This window comes from Diachasma alloeum, unplaced genomic scaffold, assembly GCF_001412515.2.
Source record: "Diachasma alloeum isolate Michigan unplaced genomic scaffold, Dall2.0 Dall_scaffold_00422, whole genome shotgun sequence".
NCBI lineage: Eukaryota > Metazoa > Arthropoda > Insecta > Hymenoptera > Braconidae > Diachasma > Diachasma alloeum.
The window spans coordinates 321,424-346,275 of record NW_021680561.1 but is presented as its reverse complement, the minus strand read 5'-3'; the positions used below and the strand labels follow the sequence as shown (position 1 = coordinate 346,275).

The following is a 24,852-nucleotide window of genomic DNA, read 5'->3' as shown; positions in this document are numbered from 1 at the left end:
CAATAATGTATTGCGAAATTCGCCAAATGGGGCAAAATGGGTTAGTGCTAATATTCCAAATCAACCCCCCCCGAAACCTATCTAATATTCATAAGTGAAATAGAATAAAAAATATGCCTGCGACTGCTGACAGTTTACCGCCGACTCGATAATTTAACACTGGCGCCATCTCGCGGCATTCTCCCATCTCAACTTCTTTACCACACAGCACACCATCAATAATTTCTCCTAATTATACAAAATAACCTATTAATGGGTATTAATTGGGACCAATTGTTTGTCTATCAGTATTTAAGTAATTTTTTGATCATATTCCAATCATTTTTGGCCCATTTTTCGCCTTAAAATGACATCCATGCACATCCATGCTACATCCATGCTACAACATGGATCCTTATTCGCCAGGGTTTTATCTTCGGGTTTGATCTGAATTGTACTTGGAGGCTGAATTAGACTCATAAGTATTTACTAGGGTATCCATTCATTCATCAAAGCATAATTCTTCATCCAACTAAATTCCTCATCATTCCAAACTTTTCTACTCTTTCTAGGACTTCAAACCAGGGAAGCAAGCCCCCTGAGAGTAGCAGACGATGCCACTCAATAAAATCGAATATGTTGGAGTTCGTTGCAACCAGTATCACCCTCTGGAACAGTTTTATTTCAAGTAATCGTTGGACAAGCTTATATTGGAATCCTTCTGGAATAAATACTGGGTTAACACTCTGAGTTCATCGAGTCACCCCACAAACGCTGGCAACACTACTGGGCACATCTTCGCTTTAAATTCTGCACTAAAGAAAGATGATTTTTCTTTATAATTTTCAATAAAAGTAATTTTGAAAAATATTTTTGAATTCAATCTCTGATGTACGTAGATAAAATTTCAACTGTTAGACCATTTTATTCAGTAGTAAGAATAAAGGGAATTTTTTTTTCTACATTTCAAAATGGAGATTGGGAATTTGTCATAGGATGGCAGAACTCTAAACCTAAACAGGCGTATGCCCGAGGACGATCAGCTTTGCTGTTTCTCCCCGCCTTCATGCGTCAAGACTGTTTGTTTTTGCATTTGTTCAAAAATGAAATGTACCAAATCAATAAATTATAAACACGTGAGGAGTCATTTTTGTTTCATGAGACAATGATTCGATTCCATCAATCTGAAAATTGTGCAATGGTTTGATGTGAGTGTCAGTCGGATTGTCACATTTGGATCTTCCGAGAAAAAATGTCCTGGAAATCGATGAACACTGTCAATGGAAATCAGACGATCCGAGTAATGAATTTCCCCCTAACGGGTGAGGAATCATTGAAATCCGAAATGAGGTCTGCACAACCGCTGACATGACCCCAATGAGTGATAGTCGTCATGGGTCTGAAGGAAAGAATTAGTGAGTGTTTGTGATGCTTTAACCTGATGGCTAAATAATTAAGACATCTCGAGCAATTTTTCCCAATGTCAGAGCAACCGTATGAAATGTTGCCAGGTACACCTAGGAATAGCACAACTGGGAACGTAAGAAACAATAACTTTATACGATGAACGTCATTATTTCATCATCCAGATGTTTGTCACGTTAGTCTCTATAGATGAACCTCATCAAGTCGTCATCTACAGACTGCAAGAAAGGTCCATGTGGAACTTATGTCTCATCTTCCATATTCTGTCTTCGGAATTGGTTCCGATTGCACTCGAAAGCTTTGGAGGGTAAAAATAGGGGAAGAGGAGCTAATTGCGACACAAAACTTATTGTAATAAAGCATTCTGTTTTATTAAAATTTCAATAAACTTTTGAATTCTCTTAAAACTATTTTTTTTTCTATTTCATTGGTTTTTATCGAAGTAGTTCTCGATTTGAAACCCCTCCTCTAGCTTGCCGCCCCTCCTTTACTTTTCCTCTCATTGTTATCTGCGGTATTCTCTTAAAACTATTTGATTCACAATCAGCAAAAAGTTTAGGTTTATTAACGAACTTCTCAGTCACGAAATATTCGGTATTTATCGTAAATATTTTAAAAATATGCCTATCATAAAAACTTCTTTATATCCTCTCATTTATATCCCAATTGATGTTAATTGAATTGATATTTGATTACATCTGCTAACTATACACCTTAGGAAGAGTTTACGCATGCGCGAATGGCCGGTCGAGAAAAAATTAGGAAACAATTGATTAAAAAATGAATATCAATTCCCAAACTCGAAATCAAGGTTTTTTGATCTTCCTAAATGATTTTGGATTGATTTATGTTAATTAAAATCATTTTTAGTCGCTGCACGTGCTAATTATATGCCAATAGGGGGGAGTGCTCAACGCACAGCTGACAGTCCCAATAGGGAGGAGTGCGCGTGCGCAACCTGCCCCCCAAGTCAGAATTGGAAAAAAATTAATTAAAAAACAAGTATTAATTCCCAAACTCTAAGTCAGTGTTTTTTGGTCTTCCCAAATGATTTTACATCGATCTAAGCCGGTCCGATCAATGATTGGTCATCCCACCTGCTAACTATACGCCATATAAAAAAGTACTTAATTATAAATAAACTATTAGTTCCTAAGCTATGAAATTAATTCCTAAACTATCCTAAACCATTCCCAAATGATTGGAATTGGTTTCATTCAAAAATTCGCTAATTGCCTGCTAATTATATATCCGTGACACCCCCAAAAAAGCGCTTGTAAATTGACCGACTGACCATTCGCGTTCTATTGCGTAATTCTTTTTTTTTAACGGCTGTAAGACTGGACCGCAGTCCTGAACAACCAGAACCACTAAAGCATTATAATTAACTAACTTTTTTGAACACTAAAGTATGAGCTCGGATCGTCAAGTCAATAATTCTCAATCAATTTTGGGCATTGGAACTATTTATTATCAACAATTTAATTGTTGAAATCGCCCTAGCACCCAACTATGAGACATATAAGAAAATTTTCGGATCACCAATCATTTAGAATTTGATAAGGAATAAGTTTTTGTCTTTTGTCAATTTCACATATCTCCTTTAGATTTCCAAATATTAACAAGGCAAGAGTTGCGGGAACCAACACAGCTCTCCAAGCCCACACGAAGAGAAGAGCCATGGGAAAGAGTCCCACGTCAAATTTACGACTTGTATGTATTTCTAAAATTTAGGAAGCATTACTATTTTATGGTAATGATTCCTATGGGGTATGGTATTAGATCCTATGGGCCATGGTAAGTCTCTCGATGGGAATAAAGCCTATGGACATAGGAGAAATTACTATATTGAATAGTACCCTCTAACGTGTTACAGGGTAGAGTGTACTATTAATTATGGTAAAGGGACCCATAGTCGTTTGGTAAAGTTTACCATAGTTTATAGGAGAGATTACCATGCACTATGGTAACATGACCTATATTGTATGGTAAAACGTGAAAAAGTCATAAAATGTCACCAATATAAAAGATAATGATTACTAAACTATATCATGATAATGATGAGTATAATGAGATAGAAATTTCAAGTGGGATATATATTTATATTTAACGTATTTGGTTTCGACGCTGTTTCAATAATTACAGAGTATTTTCTTATAATGTTGTATTCTTTCTTATTAATAATCATCAATATATCTAGATTAATCATATCGAATATCGTAAAGATCATATTTAACAATAACATATTTACATCAGTATTTTAATATCAGAATATACATATCTACAGAATAGGGGGATTTTTTGCATCAAATTTTACCTAATCATTGGAAAAAATTTTGGCATTACGGTGCTATAAAAATTATTAAAAAATTCAAATGTGAGTAATTAAACTCAACAACTTTGCGTGAGAATCTAGACCCAACGTTTCGGAACATATTGCTTTCCATTCCCGGAGGTAGCTATATACGATAGGATACAAAATTTCATTTGTCGAAATGTCAATGTCGACAACCTCTTATCATTTATATCAATTTCATAGGATTGGAAATGCCTTTCAAAAGAGTATTCTTGTAATTGTTGAGTAACAAGAATAACTTGATTATTTGGCTCTAGGAGTACGATATTGATCAAATGTAATTGAGGACCAGCCTCTGTCGGCATCATCAATATAACGTTTTCCCTGATATCATGTCCCAAATAATTGAGAGAGCTTACTATTTTAATATCTCCAGATCGATTGGACGGGAGAACTGGCAGAAAATGACGATAATTTGGATCTAATTCTAATCTCTTGTTAAGAGCTGGACCAGGGAGAAAAGGTGGTGGTAAAGACTTGTTGATGAGTAACCGATAATTCAATTTTAATTGTGCCTTGATGGCTATTTTTAGTATTTTCTACGATATCGAGAAAAGGAGAGATTACCATTTATAAATAGTACTGATTACCATCCACATGGTAATCTCTCCTATAATAATGGTTGTCGTTCCTATATTGTAAATTGTATAGTAATGCCTACCATGTTCGAATGGTATTGATTACTATACAACATAGTACGCTTTACTGTTGATAGTAAAAATTACTATTGAGTTTGACTTAGAAACCCTTTTACCATAATTTATGGTAACCTCTACCATACAAAAGTAACCCCTACCATTCACTTTTCTCCGTGCACCGCGCGCCACAAATAGCACTATGTCGGGTCGCGGAAAATGGCTTTCCGTACATGGGGCTATTTATGCCGGCACCTCAAGTTACTCAATATTTATTATTTATTACACCGGGACTTCGAAGTCGCTCGAAGTTCGGCTAAGATTATGTCTACTCCTGCCTAACTCTGCCAATGACGTAGAATGATTTGAAACGTGAAATTACGAGGTTTGACGACCATGTCTAGGGAGCATTCAAATATTACTTCACGCTTTTTTCGGACCTTTTAGAGCCCTCCCTCCCCTCCCTCCTCCCTCCATCGCAAGACCGTCACAAGCGTGACCCCCCCCCCTTATATATTATGTAACAAAATCAACGACTCCCCCCCCCCCTACTTTATGTAGAGAATAATTTTGTATTCATTTTTTTTAATGTAAAAAAAATCACGTGAATAATTAGTTCTTTCTTCGATACTTTCTGAATATGTCCGCTTATTATCACAGCATTCAAATAATAATTTCTGTTTGCGACTCGTTTGGATACTAGAGAGAAGAAAAATCTTCAAATAATTAGTCTCACGGGCAAGTCAAACAAATTTTCATTAAAATGACTGAATGGCCATTTGAACACCTTAGTACGAACAGATGTTGTTGATCAATGAACGCTTCATCGCTCCATTCGTCATCTTCAATATTACGTGTGACTACCAAAAGTTCCCTTTGATGGTTGACGGCAATTCGCATAGAACGCACATTTGAAATAACTGCCATGACACCACAGTGTCGCTGCTGCTCGTTCGAATTGCAGAGATATGCATAATATGCCTCACATTTTTAGCTTTGTTTCTAGGTTGATGTCCAATTTTCTTTTCGTTGAAGGGACGGATAAAAAATAGTACTTTTCGTTACTAGATCGAAAGAAACTTCTGGCGAATATGAGTTTGCAATCATATGAGCCAAAAAAGTTTTTTCCGGCCAGCTATCGAACATTATTTTTTGTCATTTGTCCGTAAACAGCAATTCACGAACGAAAAGGTACATTCCTGAAGTTTGAAATTAAGAAAAAACAGAATATGGTGTGAAATCACAATCTAAGCAGCAGCCCTCCCCCCGCCGTCTCCCTCTAGTAATATTTGAACGCTCCCTTAAGTCATTTCCAAGCAAAATTAGAGAATCGAAAAATCGACCGATTACAAGGTTCCATTCAGAAGCAAAATACTCGGATATCATCTCATGTTCATTCTAAATACATCGCATACATTGAGCTCGTTTCTTCTCTTGAATTTTTTTTGCTAAACAATAGGTGAGTAATTCTCCCATAAATATAATCACGGCAAATGAATGACCAAATATGGTGATCATGATAAGATGTTCTATTAGATGAGTTTGCGATTTTTCGTTCCTCACTCCCTCGTCCTGCATTGAGCTTCTCGAATCCGGATACCATTTACTCAGAAGGCCCGCTTCGTGCGGACCTCCCAATAAATTTATTAATATACTCTTTGCCAGGCAACCCCTGGCGAAAAGTGAAGGCTAACGCGCCAGACCAAAAAAATTCTTTTGCAGAAGTAAATCCATTATGACCATATTTTGCATGACTCCACTGTTTATAGAAATGAACTTCAGTTTCATACATCACACAGCAAACATTACTATGAACCATTGCTATTTGGGGACAGTCTATATTATCCGCAAATTTAGTAGTTTTCTTTTTCAAATTCAACTCAGCTCCAACCGCATTGCGGAATGCTGTCTTAAATAGTGGAGCTTGAATACGTAGCGTCAAATTTGAATCATCAATGTCTTCAAACGAGCTATACTCGTGTTCAACAAGACAATCAACACCAAATTTGCTTAAAGAAGCGTAAATATCATTCATGTACATAAATCCCAATATTATAACGAAAATGAACAGGACTCTCTCCAGGGCTTTCGAAGGTCGATGATAGACTCCAATTGGGAATAACAATCCAATAATACAGCTTACTCCCCATATTTTCTTATCGGGTCTCAAAATAAACATTGCTATTAAAAGTACTATCGTGATGATCATAAGGGCAGTGGTCTTGAAAGCGTTATGAAGGTGGTTTTTGGATATATAATATCGTTTTGGCATCAGTACACCTAATTTCTGCGTCACAATGGTCCGTGATCTCACAGATTCTTCCATTGTATCATTCGTGTAATGAATTGCCAAATTAGCAACCAGGTCCACCCCATGAATTTCAAAGAGTCTAATGAAATCTGGACTTGTAAAGTCGCTTTCCCAGAACTCGACAGTATTCAGTCGTGACTGAATGACGGGCGTGAAATTCAAATTTTTAGCAAGAGTCTGCATGAGAACAATATTCGGTCCAGACATTTCCTTCATCTGATTATTTTTGTCCCATTTGATGAAAGCGAATGGTGGTCGATTGATCACCGCTACATTCAAGGGATATCCATGCCAATTTTTTGCGAAATAGCTTCAACCTTGGCGAAAATTTCTTGTGATAGAATTCGTTGATAAAAGGATTGAATTGGTGGACTATCAGTTGACTTGCGTTGTCTCCGCAAATTTTGCTGTGATCTTCCTTCCGATTGAAATTTTGATAACGAAGAAATTTTGGATTGTCTGCAGATACCTTCGTGGTGCTGCGGGAGTCTGTCTCCCGACGAATCTCGACAATCACGATATTCAGCATTGACTTACTCCAACCATATTGCAGGATATTTTCTACATCCCGATGCATATTTGAAGATGTCCGCAAGATGATGAGAGAATAGCAGTTGACCGAAAAGTCTGCTGATTCGTTGATCGAATCCATCAACTTATACATTTGCACATTGTTTCCAGGATATTCCGCATAAATTATAAACAACAGAGAATTGGATACCTTCGATACGTCACCGAAATGTAGTCCATTTTTCTCAATACCTTGATCGTCCATAGAAAATGTTATACTCGGCAGCGACGTAATGATCTTTCCAAATAATTCATCTTTCATAAAATCGAAGCTGCTTGTATTAGAGAAATCTACAACCAAAGTTGTGTGAATGTGATATGTATCCGTCAGTTGTCTGCTAACACTGTCGAACCAGGCAACTTCTGGACAACTTTGAAGCTCATCCAATAAAATTGTTATGAAGCAGATGACGCGAAAAATCTCAGTGACGAACATGATTACTTATTGCTAGAATGTAAAATTCGTTCTTACATCAGTTACAAATTGGAATAGATGAAAACTTCTAGTCAAAATGATCTAAGGTATACTTCACACAGAAAAACCTTAACGTGAATTACGTTTTGCTAATAAAGAAATTATTATTCATTTTATTTGGTCAATAAAGAAAATGCACAGTTATATAATCGTAATTTATGGCGATTTCGAGCCTAAGTTACCGCATACGGCATGCCTTGTTAGGGCCACAAAGGGGCCAGATAGGGCATACCCCATTCAGCAAGCCGAATCCGGCGCGAGTCTCGTTTTTTGTTAGGCATGTCGGGTGAAGTATTCATCTAAGTCCCGTACGGCCAACCTAATCCGGCCCTGATCAGGCCCAGATAAGGCATGCCGTGCGGGACTTAGAGAAATTTTCATTGAGAAAAAAATTTAAATGGGAGGGGAAAGGGGAGGTAGGGGTTGGAGGGAAGGTGAGATGATTAGTGGGGAAATCATACTGATTGACTCGTTGTAGGGTCAATTCAATGGTATTCACCATTGCGAGTACTGTTGATATACGCAAAAATGATGTCTATTCAAGAATGATACGGTGGGCGAGTGGATAAGGTACAGAACTGCGGATCAAGAGGTTCCAGGTTCAAGTACTGGTCGGGTAATATTTTTTTTTGTATTCTTGACCTTGCCGTCCCGGAACCACCATTTATTTATTTATTATTTATTTTCGCAGAGTGAATCAAGTTATGATTAATAATTAATTAATCAATAGAATATCATCCGGCAAACTTCCGGTCAACATCATTCGGCCCGAACCTGAAAAACGCGTAACGCTTTTGGTCCGGGCCGAATCCGGCTGACCGAGCTAGCACCGAACATTACGCTTGGCATGCCTCATCAGGACCGGAAGGTTTGCCGAATAAAATTTCTAGTAGGGTTGTGACGTCCGACGAAAAATAAGAACAATTAGTTATTCTCTTTTGTTTAAGTAAATTAAATATCATCTGGAGAGCACCAGATGTTTCTCCTATCTTCAACAAATAATTTTTCTCTCGGACTTGTGTATTTTTCCCATAGTTTCAAAAGTGCAGCTGCACAAAATAAATTATCTCCAGTACACAGTTTTCAGTCCACACCCTGGGAAAAATAAATAGAACAATTTTGATTTAAAAAATTTACGCCGACAAATTCTTTTCGACTGTTTGTCTCTGGCGACATTTTCTCATAGTTTTACGACATGCAGCCGTCTGCATGTCGCCGGTTAGATTAGAGGGTCTGAACCCCCAATTCCTTAGATATTTTCTTTTTACCGACATGAGGTTTTTCTAATGATAACGGGTGTAAACAGGAAGTTCCAACGGCCAAAAAACAAAAGAAAACACGTGTTCGTTCGGTCGTTTGGAAAATATCCTGATAAATATTTTCTTAGTTTTTTTTTTTTATTATTTCAAATAAATTCTTCTCGTAAGCTTAAATAATTGTAGCGAGACATAGCAATTTAAAATTCCTATTTATATTCGATTGAATTGAGAATGATTGTTTTTGGGAGATTTTTTTTTTTGAATGAAGTTTTTCTCATTAGAAAGAGAATTATTTAATTGTTAAAATCAAATGTTTTATCTTCTCAATTCTCCAATATCTTTCGTTTAGATTATGTTAGAAATTTAAATTAGAATAATTTTAATTAAGAATTAATTTAATTAAATAATATGGGACTTGAAAATATGGGACTCCTGAAACGAATCTCATTGGTTAGTTGGGGTTGGGATAGTCCGCCCACACCCCAACGAAATTTTCCAGTGCTAATGTGGAAGAGGGTGGAGTACCTCTGAAACATTGGGACTCATGTGTGTGGAGAGGGAAAACTCCGGGCTAAGGCCAAATGTAATTGGTCCCCCGAGTCTTCCCTCCAGATGAGTGCAAGGGCACACCCTTAGTGTAGTTGATAAAACTATCTACACTTCGGGTTGCTTAGTTAGTTCCCTCTCAATTCCCAAAGTGGAATTTTTAACATCGACCCATTGGGCGATTTTCTCGAGAATCTTTGATTCTTTTTATTCAGAATCTTATCCGATTCTTTAATAAATCCTTTGGATTTTTTTTGTCCTTTTTAATTGGAAGTTTTTCAAATCTTTTAATTAAGAGTATTTTCTTTTATAGTGAATTATTCAAATTTATTTAAATTAAACTCAGTTTGAGTGGAAATTACTTTTAAGGAGTGAATTTATAGTGTGTTGCGGCATTTTAACCAATTTGGATTATCAGATTTTGCAGTTACTGTAAGTCATATGTGATTATTATTCTTTCTATATTTTGAGATTTGTTTTAAAATACAGATTCGTAAGGATCATTTTAACGAAATTCTAATTTTTTTAATTTTTGAAAACCTTTTCTCTTCCCATGAATATTCCTTGGTTTACTCTTTAAAAAAAAAAGGTGAGTGAACAATTTAATTTCAATTTCGCAAATCAACCGGAATTTTTTAAAATAATTGATAGTTTATTTTTCTCGATTCCGTTAATTATCGTTAAACGATACAGAGAAATCCAGTTACGTTAAAGTTGAATTCCATTTTTATAAAATTTTTTTTTGTCCAACTCTAACGTGACAGGGTTATTAGAAAAAATAGTAAATCAGTATAATTCAATTTATCACTAAAAAAGATGATTAAATTTATGATTTAATACTTGAGATAGATGCACTGTGATGAGTTATATTAGCGGACAAATTATATACAAGGTTGCTCATAAAAACACAAATTAATATGATTTTCTGGGAGGAAGGGAGCATTTCGTCGCTGTCTGTGAGCTAGGTTACACAATAAAATTCCAGCCTATCTTGAGCCATCTACGTTTTTCCATAAGTGCTCATATAAATGTACTGCAGGGTTCCTAATAATCCGTCTTACCTGTTAATTAAACGCATAAATTGAATTAGAATCCTGAAAAAAGGCATATCTTTGAAATATATTGTTTACTAAGTGGTGATCCGACGTATTAATCGAACCTCACCAGCTGTTAGCGAAATCCAGGATTCACGATGTGGACGTTGTTGGTCTAGAATTTTATGATTCTACATAATAATTTTACATTGAATTGTGAGAAATTATGGAAAGTAAAAAACTATAGTGTGATAACAGGAAAATTTGAAATAACAAGATCAATAATATTGAAACAAGTTCAAATCAATTCTCTTGTTTGCAAGATAACATTTATTTTCGTTGTCCTTACCTTTCAAAGCACTAAGCTGCATCTGCATCTATCGTTATGCTTCCAATATTTGATACATTTCTGATATTTACTAATGAATGAGAGTCAAGAATTGAAAATGATCATATAAAAAATTAAAAAATACCACTCACCACATTCATTGCATTCAATGAGTTTTAATAATGCAAGAAAAGAAACCGAAGAAGAGAGACAACTGTATTGTATTGTATTCTCAATTAACAACTTTGATAAAATAAAAAAAGGGGAAAGACTAAAATCAATAGATTGTTTTTATAAATACTGTACAAATCAAATTTAAATTCATCCAAAGTAGTTTTCAAAATGATTTTCAAGGTTGATAAGAATACGTTAATTTTCACATAAGTTTCACTTAAATCGATATATGGATTTCTACTAAAATTTGTTTCACTTATTGTAGTAAGGGGTAGTAACTTATTGCGAAGTTACGATCGTGAGGGTAGAGCCCGAGAAGTTTGCGCTACTGTCGCAAAGGTGAAAGCGAATATTCTTTCAAAGGGAATCAATTTTGCAATTTCGATTATTGAAGGCCACACACGACTTGCTATTGATCGGTAATTTGAGCTGCATCAACACCAATTTAATGTCTGGTGGGCAACGAAGATGTTAGATTTATTGAGAAAATGAAATTTCTAATGAAATTTTTTTTTTTTTAATAATCCCAAATATGACAAAAGAACTTATCAGAGTGAAAATTTTTAGAAAGTTTGAAAAAAATATGTGTAAATCCAAGATCAAATACCAAATTCAACTCAATTACTAGATGCCTTGCGTTGGGTTGATGGGTTACAACTAGTTGAAATCGAATTTGATCAATTTTTTTTTGGTTGGATGGGAGATAGACAAAACAGTCGGAAGGGTGTTATCCGTGTGTTTGACCCTCATCATTCGTTCTGTAGCGCTCTCCTGTTCATCGCTTATGATCACTTCGCTCTTTTTTTGCATTAGGCTCTTAACATTTTGTTCCCCTTTCGTTTCTCTTACGAGACCGAGCGCGCACTACCATTATTTTCATGGCTTGTTCTTTACGAAAGACACCTATCGAAAGATCTTATATCCATATAAAAATGAATCGTAAAGGCTCGCATTTTTTCACAAGTGTGTAATATTTTCATTTAAAACCTTAGAACAATTGACATTGTATGTGATTATTATTTAGTCAATGATTTTTATACTGAAGGATTCCAAATCAATGTTCATCTCTTCCTTTTCTTTTAACTTTCAAATGGGCGACATCGATTTTAAAAACTCAACTAATCAACTTGATATTTTTGTTGTTATACATAAATGTAAAAATAATATATTGCCAACAAAGACAATATATTATTATTATTATGCGAATATACACATTCGATCTATGTACGTATAACCCTATGTATATAACTCTTCATATAGGTACATAATTTTCAACATTTAACGTCCAAGAAAATTTTCAATGATTCCCATGATCTGACTCGTGAGAAGGGAAGGAAATTTCAAATAAGTCAATTGTTAATATTACTCACCAATTTTCAAGTTATTTAATTATTCATCGATTAAATATTCAAGTTCAGAATTATTTTATCAATCAATAATTGAGTTTGGAAGATTGACAATTATTTGGCTAATTGAAAAATCAATCTGTTATGAAATTTAAAAATATTTGCTCAGTTGTCAATTGACAATTCTATATTGTCAATTATTTAGTTCATAGACCTTTGAAAATTTGAATTATCAATCATTATATTATTTGTCAAATTTCAATGAAGATAAGTAAACCTGAATTATTGTAAGATGCAACTTCTTATACTATTACTAAATTAATGATTGATGCCGATCCATGATGGAGGACAGTTTTCGCAATTAAATTTATTTTCTCTGTGTACAACTAAACAACGAGCTAAGAAAAATCGGAATAAAAAACGATTTTTTCACATGATTAGTTCACGCCCGCTATTATAGTTCTACCCACCGTCACAATCTCCGGGAATTGCCTTGGCCAAGGTCAATTGAAACGCATATTCCGGCATGACCCCCTTATCTAATCATTGCAACATATGAAAAATGAGACACAATTTTAACATTATCTAATGAATAGAGGAGAGAAACATGCCGCATTCAACTTGATAAACATCAAATTGATTTGAAATTGACTCCGTGATTTCCCAGTTGTTCTGCAAACAATGGCATGGTTTATCTGGTTTTGTGCAAGTTTATTCCTGTGTTTATTGAAACCAAAGCGTTCCAACGGAATTCCAAGTGAGTTGCTATCAGTCAAAGATTAATTCCATTTACAATAATTTATTAATGATTCTATTAGGGTCAGCATATGCTGCAAATCAATTTCAATTGAATTCCAAACTTCTTCAACTCCCGATCAACCAAATATGCCAAGAGGTGAACGAACTTTCAGATGAACTTGACATCGAGCATGACTTCCTGATTTACTCCTCGAGGACAGAAATAGGAATCTTCGACTTGACCTCCAATGCATCTGCTCTTCCAATTGCTACTAGCCTCCGAAACGTGGTAGGGGTGTTCCTAGACGAAAAATATGTCTACTGGACTGTTAATGATCCGCAAAATGAAGCGATCCATCGAGCTTTCAGGAATGGTTCAGGAGCCGAAGTTATTGCAATCGAAGGGATAGGAAACCCGGAAGGAATAGCAGTTGACTGGATAACTGGAAACATTTACTTCACAGACGAACTTCAGAAGCGGATAGGAGTTTGTACAAACTCCGGTTCCCACTGCACATCAATCATAACTGAAGATACAAAGAAACCTCGAGGGCTCGTCTTGCATCCATCGACTGGACACATGTACTGGAGCGATTGGGGAGACCATCCGCACATTTCCAGAGCTGAAATGAACGGAAAATCCCGGGTTCCAATAGTTACGGAAAGTCTCACCTGGTCAAATGGCCTCACAATTGACTACATTTACTCGAGACTCTACTGGACTGATGCCAAATCGAAGACAATCGAATCCATTAGCTTTGTTGGAACCGATCGAAGAACTGTGCTTCGTGCCATCGATATTCACCCGTACTCCCTAGCAGTTTTCGAGGACAGATTGTTCTGGAGTGACTGGAAGACAAAGAGCATCCAAATTTGCAACAAGACCAACGGCGAGGGGAAGGCGACTCTTCTCCAAGAAGATCGTACGATCGTTGGAATTCATGTTTACCAGCCTCTCGCCAGAGCCAATTTTGATAATCCTTGTAAGGGTAATCCTTGTGGAGAAGTCTGCTTGTTGGGAGCTGATCTCAGCTACACATGTGTCTACAGTCTAAATAAGATTCTTGGGAATGATGAAAAGACTTGTGAACCGATCAAGGATGAAGACGGCTTGATCCTTGCTATTGGAGGGGTTCTTCTTGATTACCATCATGAAATCCTAGGAAAACCGCGATGGAATACCATTGATAACCCTCAACAATTCGCTGAAATCTTCCATCCGAACAGTCGAAGCTTGACAAGCGATTGTAGGCAAATGATATTCAATGAAATTTCTCGTATCTCCGGACACAATGAGACATTCGCCGCAATAGCGTATGACCACATCGGGAACAACTTATATTCAGCAGACGTTCGGTATAAGCGCATCAAAGTGATGAGCTTGTCGACTATGAAGACCATTTTTTTAAGCTTTTCCGAGGAGCCTAGGTCGATTCTATTGGTCCCAGAGAAATCGACCATGTTCGTGACTTTCTGTGTAGTCTCTAGTTGTCACATTGACAAAATGTCGATGGCAGGAAGTGGGAGAAAACGATTCTTAGGGGACGTCTTCAATGGTCCGCGGGTTCCTTTAGCTTTCGACGCCGAGACAAGTAGAGTCTTCTGGGCAGATCAAGGGACAGGAAAACTTGAGAGCGTTTTATTCGATGGACACAATAGGAAAGAAATGGAATTAGTGTTGAAAGAGCCGGTGACTTTAGCAATTGTTGAAGACCGGGTTCTTGGGGTTAGGAATAATTCGAGAGAGATTTTTTGCGTGAGCAAGAATGATTTCTCAGGAAAGAAGGAATACAATTTGACGGTCCCAATGGAAGGGAACGTTGTAGCAGTGAATATGAATAATCCCGAAGAGAAATCAACGAAGGAGCTTCATGAATGTCAGGTTGATAATGGAGGATGCTCATACGTATGTCTATTAAAGTTATCGCAATCGCACGTGTGCGGATGCCCCGCAGAAATGATTTTGGATGTGGATCAGAAAACTTGTAAGTTTATATAGAACTTTTGAAATCATCCAGATGTTTCTGCAACTATATTTTTTAAGTGATGAAGGGTGGTAGGTCAGCTTATCTGTTGATTGAATTAATGTTCGAACTTTGCACGGGGATAATTATTTGGTGAATTTCATCAACTAGTTGTTGAAATTTACCAACTAGTTGTTGAAATTCACCAACTAGTTGTTACAAAAATGAATTCCCAACTAGTTGGTGAAATTCATCAAATAATTTTCTCCGCGTAGAAACTATGAGTACAAAATTTTTCAAAAAAATCACCGTATTCGGAATTTATCAATCTATCACGGATTAGTTTTTTAAGAGCATCGTAAGAACCGTTTTTTCATAAGATGGAAAAATTGAGTTCGGCGAGACCCATAACCTCTGTTAGTCCGTACGCTGAAGCTGGTTCTGTATCAATTTCAGTGTCCGTGAGTTTTGATGTTTGAAATTCATATTTTTTGGGTCGCTGATTCCGAATTTGACAGTCTTTTTTCAACAAAATCCGGCGTTCTATTTGTTATTAAGAATTTAATTGTTTAACCCATCATATCACAAAAATGGTGAGAGATAGAGAAAAAAGTTTCGAACAAAAGATGTTTGACGTGTAATAATACAGATTTCTTATTTTATAACTTTTTCCCATAACTATGATAGACAAGGAGTTATCAGGGGTGGAGCCGAGCGGGCGACCAGTTAGCACTTGCGCGAGGTTTCGACGCGCTCCAATGCGCTTAACGGCAAACTCGATGAAGATAACGTAAAATGGTTTAAATAAAAGATGTTTGTTATTAAGTTTTACACATAATTTGTATTTTAAATTTTTTCATTATATCTCGTCATCAATGAGATATTAATGATTTTAGGTTGCATGGTGAGGTAAATTATCGAAAAAATTATTGTTTACGGCCGTTTTACGAGTAAACGGTGCAAGATACGGCAAAAGCTTTCGCATTCAAAATGTTCTCCCATTAACAATACATTGATTTTATTTTATGCCTTTTCGTCATATCCCCATTATCTACAGAGATATAGGCCGTGATATGAGAACGCGAGGACTCCACGCGGTCTGAGGTCCGTGAGTTTTTTTGTGTGGAATTCATGTTTTTTGGGTCGCTGATTACGAATTCATCCGTTATTGTTCTAAAAAATTCGGCGTTCATTTTTTTATAAACAGTTTAATTGTTTATATCGCCCCAACCCCCAAAGTATGATAGGTAGGCAAAAACTTTCAAATTATGAATTATCTAGAATTTCATAAGGAATAATTTATGTTTTTGTTATTTCTACGTACCTTTTCAAGATTCCGAGATATAAACAATGAAAGAGTTGCGCGACCCCTCGTGGGCCCACCGCACGCCGTGTGTAACCCGCAAACGGAAGGCTTGGAGCGTCCCTTCTCACCTCCTCCTACAATGCTCTCGAAATCGAGCATTTAATACATTATCGTTGTTGACATTATTGACATGATGAATTCATTACTGCTGCTATCATTAAATGAGAGCTACCACTTGTTTCTACTTGTCTCACGCGGTGGGGCCGAAAGCGCTGCGATGGGTCGCGCAACTCTTTCATTGTTTATATCTCTGAATCTTGAAAAGGTACGTAGAAATGACAAAAACATAAATTATTCCTTATGAAATTCTAAATACTTCATCATTCAAAAGTTTTTGTCTACCTATCATACTTCGGGGGCTAGGGCGATATAAACAATTAAATTGTTTATAAAAAATTGAACGCCGAATTTTTTAGAAACATAACGGATGAATTCGTAATCAGCGACTTGAAAAACATGAATTCCACACAAAAAAAATCACGGACCTCGGAATCGTTTTAGAATTAGGTTCAGCCAATGGATAATAACCGCGTAAAGTCATCGCGTTCTCATATAACGACCTATATCTCTGTAGATAATGGAGATATGACGAAAAGGCATAAAATCATGTCAATGTATTGTTAATGGGGGAACATTTTGAATGCGAACGTTTTTTTCGTACCTTGCACCGTTTACTCGTACAATCGGCCGTAAACAATTTTTTCGATAATTTACCTCACCATGCAACCTAAAATCATTAATATCTCATTGATGACGAGTAATAATGAAAAAATTTAAAACACTAATTATGTGTAAAATTTAATAACAAACATCTTTTATTTGAACCATTTTACGTTATCTTCATCGAGTTTGCCATTAAACGCATTGGAGCACGTCGAAACCTCGCGTAAGCGCTAACGCGCCGCCCGCTCGGCTCCCGCCCCCGATAACTCCTTGTCTATCATAGTTAGTGGAAAAATTTATATCGAGATAGGCGGTAGCGTATCGGCCAAGAAAAGTTTTAACCGACTGAGCAAAACATCAGGCCGAGAGCACCGCGTATCTATATACGACAGAACTTCCCCCTCCACTACCTCTAAATGATTTACATTCGGTATCGATAATGAAAACGGGACGACCAATCGGGAAAGTGTCGTTAGTTACATTATATAAATCGCCTATGAGCTTTTCAACGGTGTAACTAGGGTATTTTTTGGATTAACAGTAAAAAAGATAGGCGCATAGCAACGAGTTGATATTCACATTCTCGCGATTCACATTATTACGTGTGAGAATCAAGTTGTAACGTTGGCAGCACCGGTCCAACTGAGCTTCGTATCCAACGTTGAAGTGTTGCCTCCAGTGCATTTGAATGTGGATTGTGATGTTGTTATGGAGAACCACAGAAATAATATATTTCAGCACGTGTGAGGCAATATCGTCTTTAACGTGTGTGGGGTTTACAGCATGAGCCGAAGGCAAGTGATGTAACCACACACGTTAAGGACGAAATTTCCCAACAAGTACTGAACAAAATTTTATGTCACGAAGCCTGAAACCGGCTGAATTAGACACGAGACACGAAGCGTCGAGTGTGTAATCCAGCCGGTTTCAGGCATGAGTGGCATAAATGTTCTTCTTCACGTTAAAGCACTTAGAATGAAACGGAAAATCGACTCGGTGTTCTATTTTGATTTCTCTCGTCGAAAATTCGAATTTCATCCCGCTATATCTATATTCATATGCGGACCTCGGACATAAAGGTAGTTTATGCACTGTTTGTGAGGTTATCGGGTCATGTTTGGAATGTGATAAAAGGGAGATGTGTCGAAAATATTGTGTGATCGAGTATTAAATGTCCGTGAATAGTTAAATTCGAAAAGAAAATATTTGTTTTTCTCCGAATGTAACAGAAAATGTTTTCAATCCGTGGAAAAAAATTCACTAAATTAAGTGACAGTGAAATGCGAACAATTTTATGATTATTTAGGAAAAATTAGTAGGAGACGGTGGGATTAAATGGACACTTTGAACCCTTTCCAAAATGTTGATGTCTTATTGAAGTGCTGATGAAATAGATTATTCTTTAAAATTAAAGTACAGTCAGCCCCTTTGTAATAAGCTTAGACTGAGCTCAATCGATAAATTTGTTCCTTGGTTATAAATATTGAAATAAGAAGTCAGAAGAGTCCATTCCACCCAATGTTTCCCTAATATTTTTATAAAAAAAAAAAAAACAAAAACAGATGTTTTCAAAAAGAATTCTTTGTGAACATTTTGTTCGACTATTCCTATAAGGAAATCAGTTCATCTCTCCACGAAATACAATCCATATAGGAATCATCAGAGCAAAAATTGAATGAGGAACCAAATCAAGTCAGAAAATTATTAATAGATGATTAAAATTTGAAATTCGGTGGAGAGAATAAATCTGGAGTAGAACTGTTTATTTCCCTTCAATTGTTGATTCAAAAAATGTTCTATCTTATGAAAAATGAATCAGTTAAATTGAATTGAAAAGAACAAATTTCACCGGATGTAAAAACAGTCCTTGCTTATTTTGAAAAAAAAAATGAAATCTGCCTAAAAACACAAAAACAAATGTTTTTGTAAAAAAACTGGGCCAAGAAAAAGTTTTGTTTGATTCCTACTGGGAAATCGAAGTTTTTGAAAAATACATAGAAATAAAAAAGGAAGCCAAGTTAGGAATTTTGAATAAATGGTGATAGTGCACATTCAGGTTTCTATAAGAAAAATAGTTCTCAATGGAATAAGTATTCTAAAAAAATTTTCCATGAAATAAAAAATCAGTAGGAGCAGGACCAACGTCCTTGGCGCGGATCAAATGATGGAGGAATAGATTGATACAGACAGTGAATTGAAAAACTCCTACTGATTTTTTATTTCATGGAGAATTTTGTTTTTGTTTTTTTTTGTTTTTGTGTTTTTAGGCAGATTTCATTTTTTTTTAAAATAAGCAAGGACTGTTTTTACATCCGGTGAAATTTGTTCTTTTCAATTCAATTTAACTGATTCATTTTTCATAAGATAGAACATTTTTTGAATCAACAATTGAAGGGAAATAAACAGTTCTACTCCAGATTTATTCTCTCCACCGAATTTCAAATTTTAATCATCTATTAACAATTTTCTGACTTGATTTGGTTCCTCATTCAATTTTTGTTCTGATGATTCCTATATGGATTGTATTTCGTGGAGAGATGAACTGATTTCCTTATAGGAATAGTCGAACGAAATGTTCACAAAGAATTCTTTTTGAAAACATCTGTTTTTGTTTTTTTTGTTTTTAAAAATATTAGGAAAACATTGGGTGGAATGGACTCTTCTGACTTCTTATTTCAATATTTATAACCAAGGAACAAATTTATCGATTGAGCTCAGTCGAAGCTTATTGCAAAGGGGCTGACTGTACTTTGATTTAAAAAAAAATCTATATCATCAGCACTTCAATAAGACATCAACATTTTGGAAAGGGTTCAAAGTGTCCATTTAATCCCACTGTCTCCTACTAATTTTTCCTAAATAATCACAAAATTGTTCGCATTTCACTGTCACTTAATTTAGTGAATTTTTTTCCACGGAATGAAAACATTTTCTGTTACACTCGGAGAAAAATAAATATTTTCTTTTCGAATTTAACTATTCACGGACATTTAATACTTGATCACACAATATTTTCGACACATCTCCCTTTTGTCATATTCCAAACATAAACCGATAACCTCACAAACAGTGCATAAAGTGCCTTTATGTCCGAGGTCCGCATATGAATATAGATATAGCGGGATGAAATTCGAATTTTCGACGAGAGAAAACAAAATAGAACACCGAGTCGATTTTCCGTTTCATTCTAATAAGTGATTTAACGTGAAGAAGAACATTCCCCGTAGTTCTCCATAACAACATCACAACCCATATTCAAATGCACTGGTGGCAACACTTCAACGTTGGACATGAGGCTCAGTTGGACCGGCGCTGCCAACGTTACAACTCAATTCTCACACTTTATAATGTGAATCGCGAGAATGTGAATATCAACTCGTTGCTATACGCCTATCTTTTTTTACTGTTAATCCAAAAAATACCATAGTTACACCGTTGAAAAGCTCATAGGCGATTTATATAATGTAACTAACGACACATTCCCGATTTGTCTTCCCGTTTCATTATACCGAATGTAAATCATTTAGAGGTAGTGGAGGGGGAAGTTCTGTCGTGTAGAGATACGCGGTGCACTCGGCCTGATGTTTTGCTCAGTCGGTCAAAACTTTTCTTGGCCGATACGCTACCGCGTATCTCGAAAACAAGAAATGTGTATTATTACACGTCAAACATCTTTTGTTCGAAACTTTTTTCCCTATCTCTCACCATTTTTGTGATATGATGAGTTAAACAATTAAATTATTAATAACAAATAGAACGCCGAATTTTTTTGAAAAAAGACTCATTCAAATTCGGAATCAGCGACCCAAAAAACATAAATTCCACACATCAAAACTCACGGACACTGAAATTGATAAAGAACCAGGTTCAGCGTACGGACTATGTTTGTCCTATACCTCACGTGTTAGAAGCCCGCAGTGAATATTATCTAGTTATTATCTCCCAAACTGTGTAGTACAGCTAGTTAGCATTTTTTTCAATAGCTGGGGACTATTATAAACATTATCAAAAAAAAAACTGGGGACAATCTTAAGAAAAACGTGTTATTCAGGGATATACCTTAAATTCTTATTTTAAAAAAAAACAGGATTTTTTTTTCGCACGTGGAATCTAAATGTTTTTCTGTAAATCTGTGGAATATCTGGATTGAAAAAGAATTTTAATTCACCATGATTATTTCAACCATCTGTGGTAATAATAGATCTTGTCAATCAATTTCCATCATAATTTATTGAATAAACTCAACGTTATCCACCAATCTTCCATTAAACTATTTCACAATACTTCGAAACAAAAAATAACAATCCAACAATTGGTATTTGACGTAAAAAATTGACGATATTGTTTCTTCATAACGACTGAATTAAACTATCGATTAACCTTCAACAGAAAGACTTCAAGGGCATAGACTAGTCTCTACATCGAACGCAACGTGTACAATCCACTTCCCAATATAACAAACTTTCTTTCAAGAAATGAAAAATTTGAAACATTAGTGAAATTACTCGGCAGTGTAATTATCGATTTCACATTTATTCACCTCAAATAGTACTCGTGTTATCGTACCAGGGAGGCATCCAGTTGGGTGGAGTTCTCTTTCTACCGTCCCCTAGGCCATCTAAATTTGAATTGCGATCGAGACGTCTTCGTCTACTATCATTACCATTATCGAGTACTACAAACGCTTGTGCTTCGTCGTCCTGGCGTTCTCGTCCAAAACTGGGTGAATAAGGCCTCTGATTGTCGTCAATGGGAACTCTATCCGGTGAAGGACTGTTCCCAGTCTGACGGATTGAGGATGACCTTCGTCGACGAGCAAATCCCCTGGGTTCATCATCAACATTATGAACATGAAGACGATACGTTGGACTCGGCGATCGATGCCTTACAAGTTGGGGATTAACTTCACCAATGGAGGGCCGTTGACCTTGGGAGGCGCGTGAGCCTCTCCTCACCATTGGAGGCTTCCCAACGACGTTGCCCTCGTGGACTCGAGTTTGAAGCACCTGAAAGTTGTTATAGCAGACAGGAATCACTTGAAATTCCTTGTAATTTAGTGATAATCTAGAAAATGGATGACTTTAGGAGGGAATGTCAAAGTGTAACGCTCGCTATATCTAACTTGTGAGGACCGAATTCACCTCTCACACGCACTTATACCGTGGTGGCACCAGTTTTCGAATGGGACCTAAATAGACGAATTTGGAGCATGCGTGCGGCATAATTTCGAACGAATAAATATTGAGAAACTTCGAAGTCCATCTTCATTGTTTTCCTCTCAAAGTGCAGTTATTTCTGCACGAATTACAATATTTATATACATTACACAGAGTGCAATAAATTCCAAAAAATTACATTTATCTGGGGTGCTCGATCGATTAATCTGTTTACCGAGCCTTATGCAGTGCACAGACGGTTGGATTCAGTCACACTTCATAAGGATCTGGAGACAAAATGTAAGCAAACAATTGATTTCAATCAGTTTCTATGAATTGAGGGATAATTGTTGAATCCATACAGATTGAAAAAAACGGAAAAAAAAGAAAATTTATAAGAAATACGGCATTCGAGATTTGGGTTCACAGAATACGAGGTGGTAGAACTTGGCGAATGTATTCTTTCTAACCTTATAACCGATTTCATACCTGTCTGGAATAAACGTGAATTGAAAACTTAACAGGGAGCTACTAAAAGAGCTCATGCAATCAAGAAAGAGAAGGATTTGAAAAAGAAGAAGCTAAGAAAGAGTCCCAACGTTGTGATGAAGAACGTTTTTTTCTTCGCCACAACGTTACTCCAACTGTTTCCCCTTCACCCCTTTCCCTTTGCAGAAAGGGGCGAGGGGAAATAGTTGAAGAGAGCTCATTCGCTAGTCTTTAATCAGGTTTTTACTGTTGAAATAACAAAAAAATTGCTCTGGATATGTTTTTTATAAACCATTTCCTGAATTTTCTTCGCCCCCCTTTAATTCGCTTTATTCGACAACTGGGGTGGGTCAGTTTTGGACATTCGAAATCTGGGTTCGGGGCACTATGTTTTATTTTCGCGAATATTCGTTTAATTCCTAACTTTTTCAATTAAAATCACGTGTCTTCCTTTCGAAAAAACATCCGAATTGACTTCTAACAGATAATATTTCACATTTGACGGGAAAAGACAGGAATAATCCGATATTAATGGGTGGGTACTCCCACCCATCAACTATTCGAAAACTAATGCCACCACGGTATTTGAGAATCACCCGCACACTGATAGAACGGATTAGTTATTGTTAACGAATGGATTTTGGTTGGAAGTTAGGGTCTATTCGGTCGCACCAAATGTTCATTCGTTAATAGTTAACGAATGTATATTTGAGGAGCCTTGTTTGACTTGACTTTCGCCATTCAAGTGAACCATTCGTTAACTATTAACGAATATTCATTTGGTCATATTCAANCTTCGAAGTCCATCTTCATTGTTTTCCTCTCAAAGTGCAGTTATTTCTGCACGAATTACAATATTTATATACATTACACAGAGTGCAATAAATTCCAAAAAATTACATTTATCTGGGGTGCTCGATCGATTAATCTGTTTACCGAGCCTTATGCAGTGCACAGACGGTTGGATTCAGTCACACTTCATAAGGATCTGGAGACAAAATGTAAGCAAACAATTGATTTCAATCAGTTTCTATGAATTGAGGGATAATTGTTGAATCCATACAGATTGAAAAAAACGGAAAAAAAAGAAAATTTATAAGAAATACGGCATTCGAGATTTGGGTTCACAGAATACGAGGTGGTAGAACTTGGCGAATGTATTCTTTCTAACCTTATAACCGATTTCATACCTGTCTGGAATAAACGTGAATTGAAAACTTAACAGGGAGCTACTAAAAGAGCTCATGCAATCAAGAAAGAGAAGGATTTGAAAAAGAAGAAGCTAAGAAAGAGTCCCAACGTTGTGATGAAGAACGTTTTTTTCTTCGCCACAACGTTACTCCAACTGTTTCCCCTTCACCCCTTTCCCTTTGCAGAAAGGGGCGAGGGGAAATAGTTGAAGAGAGCTCATTCGCTAGTCTTTAATCAGGTTTTTACTGTTGAAATAACAAAAAAATTGCTCTGGATATGTTTTTTATAAACCATTTCCTGAATTTTCTTCGCCCCCCTTTAATTCGCTTTATTCGACAACTGGGGTGGGTCAGTTTTGGACATTCGAAATCTGGGTTCGGGGCACTATGTTTTATTTTCGCGAATATTCGTTTAATTCCTAACTTTTTCAATTAAAATCACGTGTCTTCCTTTCGAAAAAACATCCGAATTGACTTCTAACAGATAATATTTCACATTTGACGGGAAAAGACAGGAATAATCCGATATTAATGGGTGGGTACTCCCACCCATCAACTATTCGAAAACTAATGCCACCACGGTATTTGAGAATCACCCGCACACTGATAGAACGGATTAGTTATTGTTAACGAATGGATTTTGGTTGGAAGTTAGGGTCTATTCGGTCGCACCAAATGTTCATTCGTTAATAGTTAACGAATGTATATTTGAGGAGCCTTGTTTGACTTGACTTTCGCCATTCAAGTGAACCATTCGTTAACTATTAACGAATATTCATTTGGTCATATTCAATTCTATCATTCGTTAATAGTTAACGAATCTCGTTTGGAATAAATGAATCATTCTA

General features: G+C 36.2%; 2 protein-coding genes and 1 long non-coding RNA gene across 3 annotated transcripts in view; 2 read left to right on the top strand and 1 right to left on the bottom strand.

Annotated features, from left to right (window-relative positions):
* LOC107042130 overlaps window positions 1–1,737 on the top strand; it is a 10,585-nt gene extending 8,848 nt beyond the window's left edge. The window contains exons 2-3 of the long non-coding RNA XR_001461133.1: window positions 552–1,394; window positions 1,491–1,737. This is a non-coding gene — a long non-coding RNA (uncharacterized LOC107042130). The remainder of the gene's footprint in view (window positions 1–551; window positions 1,395–1,490) is intronic.
* Window positions 1,738–13,119: 11,382 nt separating this feature from the next.
* Window positions 13,120–15,307, top strand: LOC107042127 (vitellogenin receptor-like). Its single transcript, XM_015263020.1, has 2 exons — window positions 13,120–13,195; window positions 13,257–15,307. Exons 1-2 carry the CDS (start codon window positions 13,120–13,122, stop codon window positions 15,173–15,175), a joined length of 1,995 nt encoding a protein of 664 aa, XP_015118506.1. The 3' UTR covers window positions 15,176–15,307.
* Window positions 15,308–21,380: 6,073 nt separating this feature from the next.
* Window positions 21,381–24,852, bottom strand: part of LOC107042137 — a 44,949-nt gene continuing 41,477 nt past the window's right edge. The window contains exon 5 of the mRNA XM_015263039.1: window positions 21,381–22,175. Within this exon, the coding sequence (XP_015118525.1) occupies window positions 21,711–22,175 (465 nt within the window). The 3' untranslated portion in view covers window positions 21,381–21,710. The remainder of the gene's footprint in view (window positions 22,176–24,852) is intronic.

Coding starts and splice junctions, on each gene's coding strand:
- LOC107042127 (XM_015263020.1), top strand. CDS start 13,120: ATGGCATGGTTTATCTGGTTTTGTGCAAGTTTATTCCTGTGTTTATTG. Junction 13,196..13,256: donor GCGTTCCAACGGAATTCCAA/GTGAGTTGCTAT, acceptor TGATTCTATTAG/GGTCAGCATATGCTGCAAAT.